At 37.6% G+C, this 19,784-nt stretch overlaps 1 protein-coding gene across 1 annotated transcript in view; it reads right to left on the bottom strand.

Annotated features, from left to right (window-relative positions):
- The window catches only part of stk32c (serine/threonine kinase 32C), a 97,531-nt gene that overhangs the window by 58,925 nt on the left and 18,822 nt on the right, over nucleotides 1–19,784 (bottom strand). Inside the window, exon 2 of the mRNA XM_014469477.2 lies at nucleotides 8,662–8,717. Within this exon, the coding sequence (XP_014324963.2) occupies nucleotides 8,662–8,717 (56 nt within the window). The remainder of the gene's footprint in view (nucleotides 1–8,661; nucleotides 8,718–19,784) is intronic.

Raw genomic sequence — 19,784 nt, 5'->3', positions numbered from 1 at the left:
TTTTTTCATGCATGTTTGAGAAACAATTTAATCTCCATGTCAACCATTCAACTTTGAAAAACATCCTTCGAGGATGAACTCCTCCTCAGAGCCTCAGTTTCCAAGCTTCTGGCTCACAGTGCACCCCTCCCCCATTCAGCTCCTTCAGACTAGCCAGAAGCAATCAGCAAACACCTGGTGGAACTACGCTTCTGCTGGGCTCATCATGTGACCCACTTCTCAGTGTAACACTGGTAAAAACATTAAAGGAATAATAAAGGAGCCATGTTGCGATGATTTAATGAAGGCGGAGTTTCAGAAAGAGCAGGAGCTTCTTAAAGAGACAGTGGCCCAATTTCAAGGTTTTAAATTAGGAAGTAAATTCATTTTAAGTTATATTTGAGATATGTAGCACTTTTATAACACCTGAAGGTAACATAGTGACATGATTAAGCTATAAAATGGCATCAGTCCAATTTCTCTTTGATCGATAATAGGAATAAATTCTCATGGTTGAACCAATTAATCAGATTAATCGGGATTAATTTATTACTGAAATAATTGTCAACTAATTTAGTAACTGGTTGCTACATTAATCTGCTTTTGCATAAATTAGGTTTGTGTATTTGTTATTTTGTTTGCTGAACTTTGTGAGTTTATCTTGAAAGGTGTTATATAAATGAAGCTTTACTTCCTTAGTTACTAATTAATTAAATGTTAACTGGAGTACACAGACTCAAAAAACAGCTAATTGTTGAAACAGCACCATATTCAGAGCAGTAATTACACCAGAAATGTACAAAAGATATTTACATTTTGAATATTCCACCCAGAACAGAAGTGGCAGTTTTACATTCACCTGGTTCAAATTCTGTAAAAACAATAAATAAAAATACTATTATTATTATTATTATTAAAACTAATAATAGATTAAGTCTATTATTAATCTTCTGAAACTGAATTATTAATCTGTAATGAAAAAATAAACAAATGGACTATACTGTACATCCACACTGCACTGATGTTACAAATGAATAAATGTAATGTTATTGCATTTTAGGCAATGAAATGATTATTTCCTTATTGTTAATAAAGGAATTGAATTATTTGTTTATTTGTATTTGTTCATATATTTCTAGTTATATGGTTAAATAACTATTGTTAATAATAATAATGTCAATTTTTTATCTGAGTAATCGATTAACTGACTACTGAATAATTATTAGTTCCCATCTGATATACCTGGTTTGATAAAGGTTAAATTAATTTTACAAACAGCTAATGTCATGTGCACAAAAAACATTTTCAAAATCATGTGTGTACATTTTTGTACTAATGAAATAAAAGTGAAATAAACCAACTCCAAGACTCTTTAACAAGCCAATAGTCAATAATCATCTCTTCTTTTGATCGCTGCTTGACAAAAAGGGACTCGTACTTAAAAAATGTCATATTTTCAAAACCTTCAAAGACCGTGAGGATACGAACCTCTGAAGGTTTCTCATCTTCCCCAAAGTCCAGCCTGGGGCAGAAGCACTGATCATGAAAGGACGTTTAGTCGACTGAATTCTTATCTGAACTTTTAAAGCATAATAACCTTTTTTATCCCAGAACCAAATCAGATTTGGAAAAAAAGCAGAATATGTAATTTTATCTTGAAGGGGGAGAAAAAGTAGCTGGCTTCAGTCACAACTTTGCAATTAATTCTCCACGCAGCGCCACGGGTATGAAAAATGTGGAGGTGGAACAAAACTGAGCCTGGCGTGGACAAGCAGCAATTTTATTTTATTTTTTTTATAAGTCCTCATACTTGAAGGAGTCTCTCCGGGGAAAATGGTTGGAATCTTAATGAATACAAAAAGATTTAACCTCTTATTACAACACTCTCAGAATATCTAATTATAAAGTTTTTTCTACATCTACAACACACTTTACCAAATTTAGACGGTAAAATTAAGGATTTAGATTCCACAATAGCTCTGTGAACTAGTATACAGTTTTATTTTCCTCCTAGAAGCATCATTCTCTGTAATTAGTATTGATTTATGGATGTAAAAATAAAGTATTCTCACCAAATAGTCACAAAAAAAGAAAGTACGCCCTCTGTGAACATTGGGAACATTAGGACTGATTTGTCCTAATCAGTCCTAATCAGCCTTACATTTTTTTGTAAGGCAAAAAATGTCTTACAAACATTTTTTGCAGGTTTGTAAGACATACATCAAATACGCATGTCAAAACAAAATGCTTATTTTACATGAGGGTGTTAATAATAAATATCCAAACCTACATGGTTCTGTGTGAAAAACTGTAAGTGGTGATGATCTGGGTTTGTTTTGCAGCACAAAACCGGGAATTTATGCAATCTTTAGCAACATGATAAAACTTAAAATTAATTTTACTTCCGACTTGTGTCTCTATGTGGATACTATTGATTATTCTGTTGAAAATTGACCCATACTGCATATTTTGCATTTAACCACTTAAACATTTTTAATACTATATTTCACGAATAAATCAGTTAATTTCTAAAAATAATAAAATATATTTTATTGCCGAAAACAAACTAACACAGCGTTCCTTTCAGTGTATATCTGATCAGTTGCAGCAAAGGATGGATCTGCAGCTAAAAAAATACTTCTAACATCCACATGCAAAAAGCTCAGTTCTTTCTGCCGCTGCCCAACATCAACACAATGTAGGTAGAAAAATCTTTCAATTATTTATCAGTTACTGGAAATGAAAAGGTCTCTACTCCAGATTTTTTAAGGAATTTGAACTGGCTGAAACTAAAACTACACCTTTGAGGAGTTTAGGAAAGAGCATCTATTACAGACAAAGAAGGTTTATCAACTTAAATGCACAAAACCGGGATATATATATATATATATATATATATATATATATATATATATATATATATATATATATATATATATATATATATATATATATATATATATATATATATATATATATATATATATATATATATAATTTCAGTGTCAAACATTTTCCCGGTTCATATTTTCAAACCAAACATTTTTTCCGGATTAAAGCGCGCCTGGACGGAGTCACGTGATGACGTTTGGCATTGGCACGAGTGACCAAAGGTTTGGCTATAGCAGCCCGGCCGTGTATATTGACCCTGTGGAGCTCCCGACGGACAGTTTTGGTGGAAACAGGAGAGTTGAGGTGCACATTTAATTCTGCCGTGATTTGGGCAGCCGTGGTTTTATGTTTTTTGGATACAGTCCGGGTTAGCACCCGAAAATCCCTTTCAGACAGCTTCCTCTTGCGTCCACAGTTAATCCTGTTGGATGTGGTTCGTCCTTCTTGGTGGTATGCTGACATTACCCTGGATACCGTGGCTCTTGATACATCACAAAGACTTGCTGTCTTGGTCACAGATGCGCCAGCAAGACGTGCACCAACAATTTGTCCTCTTTTGAACTCTGGTATGTCACCCATAATGTTGTGTGCATTGCAATATTTTGAGCAAAACTGGGCTCTTACCCTGCTAATTGGACCTTCACGCTCTGCTCTTATTGGTTCAATGTGCAATTAATGAAGATTGGCCACCAGGCTGGTCCAATTTAGCCATGAAACCTCCCACACTAAAATGAGAGGTGTTTCAGTTTCACTGTCCAACCCCTGTATGTCACACAGGGAGTCAGTCTGAGTTTAGACTCCCAAGAGGTCACAATGAAGGTACTGCTGTTTTTAATCTGCTCAAATTTGGCTCACCAGAATATGAGCACAACAAACACCCTCTGAAGTGAACTGCGGCATTGTTTGTCCAAGTCATAACAGATCCCCGCCACATTATTAAGATTTTAATAATTTTATAACTTGGAACAGAAGTAAAAGTTGTACTGTTTTTCTTTTTACCATGTAATAATTAGTGATGAAATAGTGATGTAGTTAAAAGCAAAGGGGTAAATAAGTAAAGATGCAGATTTCGGGTTCCTGGAGCGATTTTATCCATATGGCCCTTGAATCCTGTGCAGCTTAGCAACAGAGCTCCAGTGAAACCTAAAGAGGCACAAAGGGGATGGAGGAGCCGAATTTCTAGGTTAAAAGGTAGCTGAAGGCTATGGTGGAAAACTGCATTCTGGAAAACAAATTCCCGTCTTCACACTGGCAGCTAAAGAAGACGGACGGCGTTTTTGTGAGCAATATCTGCCTTACAGGCAGGTGGACACGGAGTGGGGCGACTAAAGAGAGCAAATGCTAAAAAAAGGCTTCATCATCTCCTGACCTTTCCTGCTACATTTCTCCCATATGAGTTCGTCACAGTTTCCTCTCGCTGTCCTTTTCCCCCCCTTCGCCTCTCTTCTGCTCCCACTCACTGCCAGCGCCTGTTTCTGTCTCCGTCCGTCTGTCTCTCCACCTCCATCACACAGGCGCCTAACAAGGGTTATTTGTAGTGAAGCGTCTGCATGGCACAGGAAAGGAAGACATGGAAACCACCAGCCGAGTTCTTCCGCTACTCCTGACCTTCCGTGTCTGTCTCCATCCCCTTTCTCTCTTTCTTTCTCTCTGCATTTCGATGTTAACCTGACTGCTGACGTTAGGGAGCTGTCACTAAACTGCTGTCAGATCCGATGACTGTCACCCTCCAGCTCCGGTAGCACAGGTTTTAATGAGCCCCGCGGTCGACACGGCGGTTTCTGGACAGGCGCGGGTTGGTGGGGAGCAAAGGGTGATACTCATGGGAGAAGAGGAGGTGGGGGTGCGAAGGGGAAGAAGGCAATTATATCAACTCTGAGAACGTGTGTGAAGCTTTGTGAGCTGTTACAAATGAGCTACGCTGAGGAATGAATCACATCCCTCCTCACTCCATCTGCCAGAGTACAGATGCTTCAAAACATCAGAGGGGGAAAGATGGAGGAGACTGCAGGAATTCACACAATGACACCAGCACACCTCAGTTTCCAGGAGGATATGTTCCTTTAGCGATGCAGGCAGGTATCTACGGATGGTGTATTCACACTAGAGATGCACCGATACCAATATCAATATCGGTCCTAATATTGAAGAAAACTCTAGATTGGATATCGATGACAATATTCCAATCCGTAGCAGTAGATCTATTCAGTCTATTTCTATGTTTTATTCTCTGAGCAATGTCATGGATTTATTATGTATTTTACTTTATATTTAATATAAATAATAGTTTATTTTAAATATGTTATTTAAAATAAACTATTATACATATTACATAAATAAATATTTACCTTAAATATATATTTGCATATATATATATATATATATTTGTATATATATAAATATATTTTTAAATTAAAAATGTATTATTTTTATTCAAAATTATTTAAAATAAATATTATTTCTATTATATTAATATATATTACACTTATAATATCTGGTCATATATACTATATTTATTACATATAAATTTATTTCATGTATTATACATTAAATAAATACATAAATTCTCAATTATATATATATATATAATAAACATTTAATAATATTAAATATTAAGACTTTCTGAATTAGGTTCATAAAGTTGTAGCTGGACTTTCTGATCCATTTGAAAGAAGTTTATTTTTTACATATTTGACCAAGGTAGTCAACCTGTTGTTTTTTTCAGTTTGTTTACTATTTATTTTAATGAATAATGAATTAATGTGTTTCTGAAATTAAAAAACAGAAAAAAGGCTTAATTGGTTAAATGAAAAATCTTTTCCAAGTTTTTTTTATACATTAATTATCAGAATAATAGTTGCAGCACTAATATTCTATATTAGATGTGGTGGCTGTCTGGTCTTTGACATTCAATGCAGGCTGCAGAAGCACGTATTTTATCAAACATAGATAAACTCTTATACGTAGTTACATGAATTGACTGTTACCAATCTGAACATAAAAAAAATAATAATAATTTCTGCGGAAGGAGCTCAAGCGTCATGGATTTGAGAAGCAGAGTGAAGTGGTAAACTGTTCACAGAGTTTGTAAATACCTCTTGGAAGAAGAGGGTTCCTCTGCATCGTTCTTGGCATTCCCCCTCCTGCGGCTCACGACTCCCTGCTATGCAAGAACGAGTCCCACAACACTCATTTTCACTCCTTCGCAAGCAAACACAAACAACAGCTACTACTACTCAAGGCCTTTAAAATCTTTTTTTTCTTGGAGCACCTACATAAACTATGGACCACAGACTGTGTTTCATTGCACTACATAAGGTCTTTTTTACAGCGTGTTACAGAAACTAAATCTGTTTTTCATGATGCAAAAATAACAGCTTTGCAGGATTAATACTCTTCTGGAAATATAATGACTTTCCACATCATTGTTTGCCTCAAACATCTAATTTATTTCAAACTGCATCTTCTCTTCCTTAAATGTGTTTTATGGGAAACTAAAGAGTGATGCTGTTAGCTGCCCAGACGCAGCAGGAGCACAGCATGTGGCCGCGAAACATCAAATGAGGTCACCTCCAGCAGCAAGGGCGAACCTCATCTGGAGGTCTCTGTGAGCAGACTGAAAAAGACGGAAACACCGGTGAAACTTTCCACCAAATACTTTAAGCTGACACATTTTTACCATTATCTTCCTACAGATCAGGAAGCATCCTGCTGCACTTAATTGGATTCATTGCATGAATATTACAGGGCACCAGAGTCCAACTAATTTGCTCTCAAATGTGATTAAAAGTCTCTGGAGTGCAACCTTTTTTCCCCCAGTTGCACTGGTGTATCCAACATTATGGCTGTTTGGTTCCTTGTGGATTTCTCGTGTTTTGTCACATTTAAATGTTTCAGATTAAATAAATAATATAGTAAACAGCAAGAAAATGGTAACTTGAGTAAATACAAGAGACAGTTTTCCAATCATGCCACTTAGATCAATTCTGATCTTTTCAACCCCCCAAAATTTGACTTTTGCCACTTCCATATGTGGAACTAAATCGAATATATAATATGAAGTTTTCAAACTCTGAATTTTACAGTTATGTTGTGAGAAATGCACCATATTGGGCGTGCCGTGGTGGCGTAGCGGTTAGTGCAACCCACGTTTTAAGGCCCTGAGTCCTCGACGCGACCGTCACGGGTTTGACTCCCGGACCCGGCGACATTTGCCGCATGTCTTCCCCCCTCTTCTTCCCCTTCCCTGTCAGCCTACTTTCAAAAAATAAGGGACACTAGAGCCCACAAAAAAAAAAGAGAAATGCACCATATTTTTGCACCAAAAGGCCATTGCTATTAATCGTGCTTTCTTTTTATTAGATTCCTTCTTGTTCTTATGGTTTTATGACAATATTGTTGGCTCCCATCGCTCCCATAAACTTTAAAATCAATCCATAAACGGCTCCATCCATTGCTACTTCTGCAAACAGTGCACTACATGTATTTCAGTACATTTGGGTCACAAACCATTCACACAGAAGTCTGATTGCGATTGCAACTTAATTACTAGCACAATCGTGGGAATAAAAAGGATTTCAGCACAAAATTTGAATTGAGAATCATATATTAGGGCTATTGTAGATAGAAACAAAATGGGAATAAATTTCCATCAAAAAACTCAGAAATATTTTAATTAATCTCAGAAATTTTCTAGAAAAAATTTTTAATTTCAGAGCTTCAAAAGTAAAAACATTTTAAACCTTTGAAACTTCCAAGTTTTTTCAAGAAAGTTTTGGATTAATCTAAAGTTTCTGAGTTTTTTTCTCACAAATTTTCAACTCTGGGTCTTTCATTTGGGCGATTAAGTATCTTAATTATATATATTCTCTGGCAGGTGGAGGTTAAAAGCTGAAAACTTTAAACTTTTTATCTGTTGTGTGCTGAAGCTCCTTGCCTCTCCACCGTGAAAAACGTTGCTGATTAAGTTACTGACTTCATTACACCACTAAATAATATTTATATTCTCTACTCTGGGCAGCAGTTTAGGAAACATCCTGCACATCCTTGCAGGGTTGTGAGGTGCTCCATGGACAGGTCACCAGTGGGTTCAATATATTTTTCTTATTTTAACATATTCTTCATCTTATTTTGCTGAAGATTCCCTTCTGTATAGCAAAGGAGGTGAAAACAACTTGCAGGGAACAAAGCAATAAGTATAAATTTACATAAATTCACATGTTAATGCGTTCATCATATCCAGGGGACAGAAGAGAGTATCACAAACAAATGAATAATGAACAAATATTAGCAGAGATGTTTGGGATTTAAAATTAGAATAAACTACTCAGACCTCCAGAGTCCAATTGTGTGCTGATGAAAACGCATTAAAGCCCGCAACACACACACGACTAAAAACTAATGTTGATCAAAAATGGCATTTTTTAATCCATAAAGTCCACCGATGATGACCCGAACACCTGTGGCCGCCGCTGGGAGTGAGAATGCCCACAAACACCGGAGAAACGGCACGTTTCTCCCTCCAGCCAGATCCAACCCAGCAGATGAAGACAAATGCAGCCACAGCGGAGCGCTGCTCGGTAATTAAACTGAGACGCTGGGTCAGAACTCCCAGAAGCCGGCAGAGTGAGATGGAAAAGTAAATTTTACTCTCTTCAAATTGATTTTAAGGAAATAATCATGTTGAAACAGAAAAATACTCTTCTAGGCACCACAATGGGATTTACCGTTCAGGAAGAGAGATAATGAACGTGGTGGGTAAAAGGTGAAACATTAAAAAACCTGCGTTACCTTTCCGAAGCTCCCTTTTCCGATTGCCCGCAAAATCTGGAAGTGATCAAAGTTTACTGTAAGGAAACAGAGACAGAAGCAGAGTCAGGAAACACTGAGCTATTACAAAATGAGGTTTGGTTCCAACATGATATTTGACATTTTAACAGAACAAACAACGTCAAACTAAAAATGTAATGTAGAAATACTGAGGCAGCATTAAAGCTTGGGCAACAATAGAACTTAAAGGGGAGGTATTGTATATTTTCCAGGCACATAAAGATATGTGCCTGGTATAAAAATTACATACCGTATTTTCCGGACTATAGAGCGCACCTCACTATAAGCCGCACCCACAAATGTTTTTTTTTTAAAACTGGAAACGTACATATATAAGCCGCTGGTATCTGTACTACCAGACCAATAGCCTTCAACTTAAAAGTTGCATCATATGAACTTCTTCTTCTTTCCATGATGAGGGGGTATGAGTTTGAAAACCTTTCTCTGTCGTGCCTGCTGCTAGCATGTGCTTGTTCTAAATGAAAATCACAATTTTCTTCTTTGATTTCCAAAGAAATCAAAGACTTCCAATGATTCACTTCCTGCTAAGGAGCCTCCTGGTGGTTGAAAAAAAATCCACATGAAAGCCGCATGGTTCAAAGCGTAGGAAAAAACATAACTAAATAGATTTGACTTTGCAATTTGGTGCCTTGAAATTGGACTTCTGTCTCTTTGAGAAGCTCCTGCTCCTCACAACAGCATTTCTCCATTTAGCCATTCACAAACATTCTTCAGAGTGTGGGACTAAGAAGTAGTTTGTATGGTGTTGCTAATTGCTGCTGCTAGTCTGCAGGAGCTGCATTGTGAAAGCAAGATTTTCCACAGCCGACTTTGGGCATACTGCCAGTTCAGGCACAAAGTGGTTTCTGGTCTCGGTCTTATCAAACATCTACGGTCTGAAAAGATGTGTGCGAACATTTTCCCCTTCTCCCAATGCATGGAAAGCTTCTGATCTCATGCGCGGGCACTGACGAAAGTCAGAGAAATCAGCCGCGCTGCACAGATGATGTGCTTCCACTCGCCGGCCCCCTCCTGGCATCCCATGCTCCTGATTGAGATTTGAACCCGGGGTGCAAGTCTGCAAGTGTAGCAGTGGTCCGGGCAGATGTGGCCACAGCAGGGCGGACGGCGACTCCAGCAGCGTCACGATTTCAACGGGATTTTAAGCTCTTTTTCAGGAAGCAATCAAGAGGGAAAAGACAAAAACCAACACGCTCGGTTGCTCTGAGCAGACCGATAGCCTGTAGGTAGAGCTTCCGGTTGCCTTGATGTTTCTGTGTTGTCTGGAAATCAGGATAATCCGGTGTGGATTCTCCTATTTCAGACTTCTGTGCGCAGCTAATCCCTCCATAAGGCCCGGCTCTGATTTCCCCCTCGTTCTGACTCTGTGAGACAGTACCATCAACGCTGCGTTTTGTGTGGCATTAGAAAAGGGATTAAGAGAAGTGTGAGAACATGTAAATACAGCTAGCAGGGTTCACACACTCAGCAGTTTCTTCTTTTAAAGGATTCGTTTTTTTCCTCTGACTCAGAGACATGATGAAAGCAGGGATTCACCGGACGGGATAAAGACGCCAGAGCAGCATTTAGCAGCGCTTGACTTTTTAAAAAAAACAGTTCAATATTTACACTCCACTTTAATCAAATTCTTCCAAGTTTATCAGGAAGAAATTTGAGCATGAACTCTTTGTTTTCTCTCAAGGAATATTTAATGATTTCATCTGAAAAAAGAAAAGAAACAAAAACGGGGAGGAGAAAATGTCACAACTGTTTACAGACGAGTGATTTAACGGCTTCAATTCATTCTGGTTTCAGATAATCAATTTATTTATCACACTGAGATATTGGGGGATTTATTGATTAACCTGGGACATCCATCCATCCATCCATCTGAGTATCCAACCATCCATCCATCAATCCATATATTTTAAATCAGTAAAAGGTTAATTTCTTGAGACCCAGCCAAATTATGACTTAAACAAAACTAAACGTGAATCTGTCGTCACTAAGAAGCGCTCTGCCTCTCATACGACCCACAGATGTGACGCTGATCATGACTTTTTGAAGTAAAAGTAAGAAAATGTTACTATCGGGAGAAATCTAATGAGCGACCGATCACATTGAGTGTTTTTTTCTTTCTAACCATTGATCCATGACGGCAGCGCTTCCACAAAGTATGAGTCAGCACTAAATGTGAAGCAAAACAAAAAGGAACCCTGGTTTTTCAAGGCCGGTCCGGCTGAAAGGAGCCGCTTTTCAGATTGAGGAGGAGACATCGCTACGTGCTAAGAGGATAATTGCTGTGGATGTAGTGTTTTCCTGTAGCGATCCCTGTCTGTGGCGGCCTGGCACCCACACACGCTGGCAGGAAGAAGTATGTAGGAAGCAAATGCAAGTCCTATTATACAGGCAGCATAGAATAAACCGCCTCTGCTGAACAATGAAGGAGGAGAAGTTCGTACCGCAGCACATAAATAGTTTCACGACATCTTAAATGGGACCTATTAAACAAAACTCACATTTTGGAACTTCCATTTGGGTTTCTACTGGTTCTAAAAGCAGCCAAAGTTCTTAAAATAATTAGATTAATTTAAAAAAAAAAAAATAAATGTTTTGTGGCAATAAGTTAAATGTTTTTTTTTTTTGGTGTCTGGAAAATTAGCAGTTTCAAAAACTTCCCGAATGTAACGTTACAAATCAGCGGTAGGCGCAGTCTGTTACCTAGCAACCCCAGCAGAGTTCTGCCCGTTACCTAGCAACCCGAGGGGAACTCCAGCAGGTCTGGTCAGCCGGAAACCACTTGAAGCGCTCTTGTTGGTTCCACTTGTGCCTCAACTGCTTCTGAAAACAGCCTGAGTGCTTTAAAAAACCCACCCAGCTGGGTTTTTTTTGGCAATAACTTAATATTTTTTAGTGTCTGTGAAATGATCCGTTTCAAAAACCTCCGGAATGTAACATCACAAATCAACAGGCACTCCGCCATTACCTAGCAACCCCAGAGAAGCACAGCCCATTACCTAGCAACCCAAGATGAACTCTAAAACGTTTGATCACCCACTATATGCTCTGTACAATGGCTGCTGGAAAATACAAGTGTTTTGTTGTTGACTTATCATCCAGAAACAACTTGCTGTACTCTTGCTTGTTGTGCAGGAGGCTCCACTTCTGCTTTTTAAAGTTTTATGGTTGTGTAATTGCACATAGGTTTGCAGCCATTTTTACAGTATGTGCGAGTGTAAATGTTGAGCTGGAGGGAATGGCCAGTTCATTTGGATTTAACGTGACAAGACACCCTAAAACAGCTCAAAATAGACAGAACTGAGTCAACAGAAATCTCATTGTCTAAGAATGATTTGGGGCAAAAACTGTAATGAATATGTAAACCTATCCCAACCTGTTCAAGGAAGCATTATACGTCACCTTTAAAAGTACAAAACAAAAAATCAGTGCAGCTTCTGATGAACTGCTTTTCCGGTCAAATATTAAATATAACCTCCAGCCAAAGAGTCACCATTTTTCTCACAGAACCACAAGACCCGACTTCTACGCAGAAACATATTCAGTGAATACCAAAGACCTTAGGAACCTCTGTCTGAGACTCTGATGTGAAAATTACAGCAATCAACGAAGCATCACTGAACGTTTTTGTAAGCTGCAACGTTTCACAGTCAAGTGGCGCTTTAGGAAAACAAAACAACAGTTAGATGGTGGTGAGGGAGGCCTGGGAGGAAACCAGCATCTTTACAGCGCAGCATGCTGGCGCCATCCAGCACTCTCAGGTTTCTCTGGACACTGCGCTAAAGACCACAGCCAGATGCATCCAAAGCCTCGGCGGAAAGCCAGCTTCTATATTTTATCACCACGTAATGGGAGAACGACAAGCTTCTTTTTTCTGTCTGGGTGCTACAATCTGCTGACCCAGCAGGACTCGGCGCTGAGTAGACACGGAGAACCTCGTCGATGGGTGTTTGTCTCCTGTAGGGAAGCTGCTGTTGGCAGAAAGCCCGAGTCGAGGTGCACAGGAAGTGTGAGACTGACAGCGGCATGCAAGAAGCCCAAACAGGAAGAGCTGAGAAAATGCTGGTCGTGTCTATCCTTCAGATTACTCAATTAGGACTGAAACTAATAATCAAATTAGTTGTCAACCAATCTAGTGATCAATTAATCCAATGGTTCCAAAGTGTGGGGTGCGACACCCTAGAGGGGGCGCAGTGCCATTGCAAGCAGTATGAATGAAAAAAAAAAACAGTTACACAAAAGTGTTTCACAGTAAAGATGGTTGTAGTTTTGTTGCTACCTGAAGTGTGAAATAAACTTCAGTGGAGTTTGAAATCAAAATTTGTGTATAGGTTTATGTCTGGTTGAACAATGTGTCTGCCCAGTTGATTTTTATTTCTTTTTTGGGGGGATTTTATTGTAATCCATAGGGGGTGGGGGGCAGAACATCTTTGGGAACCACTGAATTAATCATTAAATGGAGTACACAGATTCTAAAAATGGCCACTGTCCACTCAGAGTAGTAAAAACTGTACAAAAAATATACATTTTGCTTTTAACATGAAAAATCTTCTTTGTCTGTAAATATGTTCCATATGTTCAACTGCTTCAAATTCTGTAAAAAAAATAAAAATAAAAAATGCAAAACCACAAAATCTTACCAATTTTTTTATTTTCTAGTGTAAAAATCTTAATGAGCTCAACGCGCTTGCAAAACATTTTCTGCTCACGATTGGAACAGAAAAGTACCATCGCCTGACAACCTTTCAGCCAATAGAATGCAAGTTTTCTACTGGGTGCGTTTGTTTCCTTCTAGTGGGTGTGCCTGTGTGGCTACTATTGATTGTAGCGACCTGCGCCGCCCACTGGAGAAACAACCTCAGCTTTTTGCTCCGTGTTACACTACATATTCACCGGCAGTGTGCTATCTATCTATCTATCTATCTATCTATCTATCTATCTATCTATCTATCTATCTAGCTCTTTTTATCTAATCTAATCGATAGTAGCCACACAGGCACACCCACTAGAAGGAAACAAACACACCCAGTACAACAGTTGGATTCTATTGGCTGACAAGTTGCCAGGCAACAGTACTTTTTTGTTACAAGCGAGAGCAGAAAATTATTCGCAAGCGAGTAGAGAGATTTGCAAGCGGAGATTTGATCCGAGCAGAGACTAGCTCTGAGCATGAGGAGAAAGGTTTGAGAGAGCAGAGTGAATATTTGAAAGAGAGCAGGAGTTTTGAGCACAAGCATTTACAGGTTTTGAGAAGTAAGACATGAAGTTTTGCTTTCAAACTGAAAATTTAAGCAAAAGTATTAAAGTTTTGAGAACAAAAGACATTAAATGTTGCTTTCAGACTGAAAATGTGTGTGCTCTCGAATTATGACAGAAAAATTGTTCCTAATCCTTGCCCTTTTAATGCTATTTTATACTTTATACATCTAGTTAGCATCAAATTACTTATAAAAAATAAAGGTACTTTCTATACAAACTGATCGGTTTTCATTTTAATTACAAAGTACGTAAATATTATAAAGCAATCAGAAAACTCTGATGTTTTAAAGTCGACATTAGCATGATGTCATCGTTCTGAACCAGGGTTTCACCATCCAGCTCATTTTATGAAAAATTTCTGATTATTTCTTACCTCTTGTATTGGTGATTGCATAGGAAATTTTAATCAAAATCTCAGTTATGATAATTAAAGTCTGTAAGAAACATATTTTTATGCAGAGAATGATTGAAGAGACAAAAGGTTAGAGGAGGTGAAGCACAAAGAGGATACCTTCAGACGATGCAATAACATAAAATTGTCTGGAAAACAAATGACAGCACACAGAGGAAGATCACAAAAACATCTATAGCATGTAGAAACGAATACAAAGTTAGGCTGTGTAGTCATATTTTTATATTAATTATGAATCCTGAGGTAATGTAATTTTCATGAGACATTTTTTATTAATCATCATCACAGTGGCTGCTCCTGGCACAAAGAGCGTATGAGAGAGAAAGAGGAGGAGGAGGAGCCATCGATCAGCAGAAACAATTTCAACTCTCCTGCAATTCTCTTCTGTTTGGAGAGAATTGGTCCCACAACTCAGGACCAGTGATTTTAGCCCAACACCTGCTCTGATGTCACCACGTTTCTAAGATTTAATATTGGAAAAAGACAAAAGGTGAGATTAAAACATCACAGTATTTGTGACGTCTCCATAAAATGCATATTTAGGGAAAACTCAAAATAAACAAAATCACTCAATAATGTTACAAGAACAGATTTAGATGTTGTGTGTGAAACAGTAAGAAAACACAACCAGTACTCAGTGAAATATGAAACCAATTTAAAATTTTAGAATAATGGATGTATGCTTAACAAGACATGTCAACTTCCAAAAGAGACTTGTCCAGTCATCAAAAAAAACAAAGATGTTTCTTCTGAATGTTTTGAACGGTCCAGTCAAAGTCCTGATTTAATAAATATCTGACTGAGGCTGCAGCAAGAAAACGCAAATCCATATTTTTTTTGCCCAAATAAGACAAAAAACTGGTCAACAATTATAAAATAAAAGCTCCAATATAATTCTAAGAAATATTTTTCAGAATAATATACATAATTTTCAACAACCCATTCTTAATAATGCAAAGAAACACACATGAATTATATATATTAATATTTTACCATACTTTTATTTAATTTTGAGACATCCTTTGCTCATTTCCAACCAGAAATAACAGTCTATCTTGAATGAAAATCATTTTAAATTGAAATCTTTGAGTCTAACTGCACTCTTTCAATGCTTTCTGTAATCTGGATTATCTATGCCATTCATCAGGCTTTCTGCTTCCAGTTTTGAAAGGATCAGCTGCAAAAAAACAAACAGAAAATGAACCAAATGGACACAAAATGTAAGATGCCTCCATTTTATAATGCAATTTAAATAAAATCAAGACGGTGAAATTTTGAGACCAAATACAAATTGAAAATTGTTTTACAATCAGTTTCCTTCACCTCTATCTTTACTAATATTTGTAGTCCAGATTTCCTTTACAACTCTAGTTGTGTGTTTTAAAGGTTTTTGATTGATTAGTAATGCAAAGATAAAATGAGAAAATCCTCAGCCTCAGTATTCAGTAAGTGGTCACCTCTAAAAATATCTCTGGGTGTAACATAAAACCACCAAGAATGAGGAAGATTAGGGAATGCATTCCTCTTCAAATGAAAACAACAACAACAACAATGACTCCGTTCTGCTTTCAAGTTCACCCTGGATTCCCCCAAGTAGATAATCTGCAGAGAATCCCCACTACGGTCAATAAACCGGACCGATCATACTGCTGGGCTGTCACCTGAACTGAATGCATCGAGCCTCGCCTCGCAGAGCGCTGCTACTGCGCTGGGGGGGCGCGCAGAATGCAAAGCACTTATCTAATGGGGAGGCAACCTAATGCCTTTGATGTCAATAGGGCTTGATGCATTGATCGATGCAATACCACTTAATGCCATGGAGTCAAGGTTCAACGTGAAGATTCACTTCATGCCTCAGAGTTCAGCTAGGAGGATAGAAACTAAAACTGAGGGGAAAAAGACTAATTTGGTGGCATTTTAACTCAAAGTGGTAACTGCTACACCAGCTACTAAGACTTCACAAAGATTTTTACTGCGTTCACTTATTTAAAATGATACTACCTTATCAGGATGTTCCGTGAATTATTTATATGACTTCCAAACTAGCATTGATGCATGTGGAAAAAAAACTAATCTCAAATATGGATAAAAACACATGGGAACATCAACTTCCACACCTTCAGTTGGCTAATATAATCACAGCGGTGCCTGATTCTTTCTAAGATTGGGAAATGATGGCGTCTCATTAGCAATAGCATCTTAAAAAGTTGCATAAACCATTAGCGTTTTAGCTAGCATTAGCATTTTTGCCAAATTTAGTTTATAAGCTGCTACTAGTATGCTAAATGTATGCTAGCAGTAAGCTAATATCATTCGTTCATTCGACAGTGGCAAAGTGCTTAGTTGACGCCAAGCCCAGCACAGGTCCAGCTGCCTAGCAACCATAATGGTGCCAAACACAAGCTGGTAAAAATAGATATCAAGATCTTGCAGTTTAATTTTATATATAATTTATTTCACCCCTTTTAATAATTTAATTAATGGATAATTAACCAAATTCTTTAATGTTAGCACTCATGCTAACATTAGCATTCTAATTAATTTTAGCTACAAAACAACAGTTTTAATACCACATATACAAAGTTAACATTAGTCAACATGCTATTATTAGCGTTTGCATTTTTTGAGTGATTTCAACTTGTGATTTAATGGTAGTCAACATGTTATTATTAGCATTTTAGCTAACATTATTTTAGCTTGTTGAAGGTGGGGAGAAATTCACCTCCAGTCAGACATACGGTTCATCGAAACCAAATGATCTTTTATGTAATTTAATTTAACATTGATCAGGTTTTTATACTTGCTTAGAGTGCATACATTTTGTATTTGACGGTTTATTTAACACTAAATGTATTATTTTTGTTTTAACTAACTATTACTATTTAACTATTTTATTTTAACTAAACTTATTTAGCAAAGTGGGTTGTTTTCCCAAAAACTGCTGTAAATATCAAAGTACTACCGGTGATAAAACGGCTGCAAACACCTTTTTTTGGGAATAGTTACTTGAACTAACCTGTAAACCCACCATAACTCAATAAACTCTGTTCTCTACCATAAGATTTTGATGTTATTTTTAGCAAAGTGGTTATGCAACAGAACAATAATCACAATGCCTAAAACAAAATGAAGGCTTTTGAGGTTCCTAGTCAAAGTCCTGACTTGGATCAGATTGAGATCCTGTGGAAAAACATTAAAAGGCAGAGATTGATTAATCTAAACCAGGTGAATGTGACAAAATATGTAAAACCAGAAGAAATCTGTAAAGGCCATGAAAGGTGCAACACATACTGGAGCTCATAAGGAACAAGACAGAAACAAAACAGGAGACAAAAACAGAAACTTTGCTATATAACAAAGCTTTCACTTGAAAATTACAACTGGCTAGCTATGATTAGCTACCAAAACAAACTTCTCTCCTTTCACTTCTGCCATCTTCCAGGAAGTTTCTCCCAGAATCAATCCTGAAGCCACACAAACATGAGTTAGGCGGATAAAAGAATCTGCGCCGTCATCGGCTGCTTTCTTTCGTCTGTCTCCTGATTATCTCAATCTGTCAGAATATATCATTCATATAATGCTCAAGCTTCAGTCCACATGACTGAGTTCCAATGTTTTTGTCGGTATTCCCCCTGAAACAGCTCGAGATACTGCCAAGGTTCTGTCACACGGGCCTCTTTCTGCAGCGGCTGCAATCTGAATATCAAATTAAAAGGGAGACGGGAGAGCGAGTATGAAAGCAAAGCTTTGTCCTTTGAGAAATGAGAAAAGCTGAAAATGTTAATACGAAGCACATCTGAGAGTCAGCGCATCGTCTTGGACAGAATCAATGGGGTCAGGCATCAATCATTTCTTGTTTTATCTTCTGAACATACTCCATCTTCTCATCCAAACTGTCTTCTTTGATTTTGCTGACAGGTTTCCATTTGCATAAACGCCGAACACAACAACATGGAAGCTTTACAGCATCTGCAGAAAGGTATTGTTTTAAAGTATGAGGACTACATGCTTGAGTGCTCACTACATCACTTTAATATCCACACGGGCAACGGCAGAAGTATACGACTGAGTGCTTGTGAAACCAGGATCATTAAAGGCCCTGCATTAAAGAAACAGTTTGCTTTGCAGCAGCTTCTCCTCCCTCGTGATTACTGAATATTTTAGGCTTCTAGTAAGCCACATTTCATGGTGTGTAGTAGTCAGCAGCACCAGAGAAACCTACTGTAACATTTATCCTAATTTTATTCTGACATTTTTCATAGGCCGTATTTATCTTTCTGATATTCTTTGATAGTCTCACCATGATACATGTTCCTTTGATCAGCGGAGGGAAGGCCATGAGCCTTGGATGGCGATGAAGGGAGAAGGTCTGGCTGGAACCGGAGCGTTAAAGGAGCTTGTTTCATCTCCAGCAGCTCAACTTCTAAGATGATGCTGATTGGGAAGCTTTTTGTGAAAATCAAAGCAGATTTGAGTGTTTGAGAATCATGAGGGATGTGATTATTCAGAAAAGAAATCAGACAAAACTAAGGGTGCTTTGGCATCTGATGGTCCGGTAGATTCGGTGTGACTGGGGATCAAAATTGCAAAAGTTTTTTATGTTTTCAGCTGTTGAGGTTCACTTTCACACTGCTAAGACGGCGTGTTTAAGATACAACTGAAAGAGCAGTGAATTTCTACTTTTTGAGATTAATATCAGCCATTTTCTAGGAAACAACTTGGAGATTTCAGAATTTGAAAAGTAGAAAATTTGCTAGAAATTCTAAAATATTTGGATTAATCTTAGAATATTTCTGAGGAAAATATGGAAAATGGATATTTCATAATTTTAAGTAGATAAAACCAACTGAATTTTTTTGATAAATTTTTAGATTAATCTCTGAATTTTTAGATTGTTTTCTGCAGATAACAACTTGGAAACTTCAGAATATGAAAAGTCAAACATTTGGTAGAAAAAATTCAGAAATTTTGAGAAATACGTTGGAAATGTTAAAAGAGGGAAATTTCCTATTTTTTTAAGTCTACCTCTTCCCTCAAAAGTCAATTAAACAAATCATCAAACCATCAACAGTTTATACACAATGTATGTATAAAGATATAAAATCCTAGATTTACTTCACAATAATCAGATGGTTGAAACTTGAATAAATCTAGAAAGTAGAAAAAATTACAGTCATTTAGGAAACCAAAAGGGGAACTGGAATTGGCTGGAAGCCGTGTTGGCAGGACGCAGCTTTACAAAAATTGCAGATTAGAAACTGGCCATAAAATCCCTGATAGGTGAATCTCCAGTTTTCCACTCAGTGGGAAATTATGGCATGCTGCTAATCCTTCGTGTAGACACAACCTGGTTAAGACGCTGCTGTTCTTGGCTAAGAAACTTCAGACGCCGGAG

The sequence above is a fragment of the Xiphophorus maculatus genome, chromosome 22 (genome assembly GCF_002775205.1).
Source record: "Xiphophorus maculatus strain JP 163 A chromosome 22, X_maculatus-5.0-male, whole genome shotgun sequence".
In the NCBI taxonomy this organism is placed as follows: domain Eukaryota; kingdom Metazoa; phylum Chordata; class Actinopteri; order Cyprinodontiformes; family Poeciliidae; genus Xiphophorus; species Xiphophorus maculatus.
Note: the sequence above shows the minus strand (reverse complement) of the source record. Positions and strands in the feature narration are given on the sequence as shown.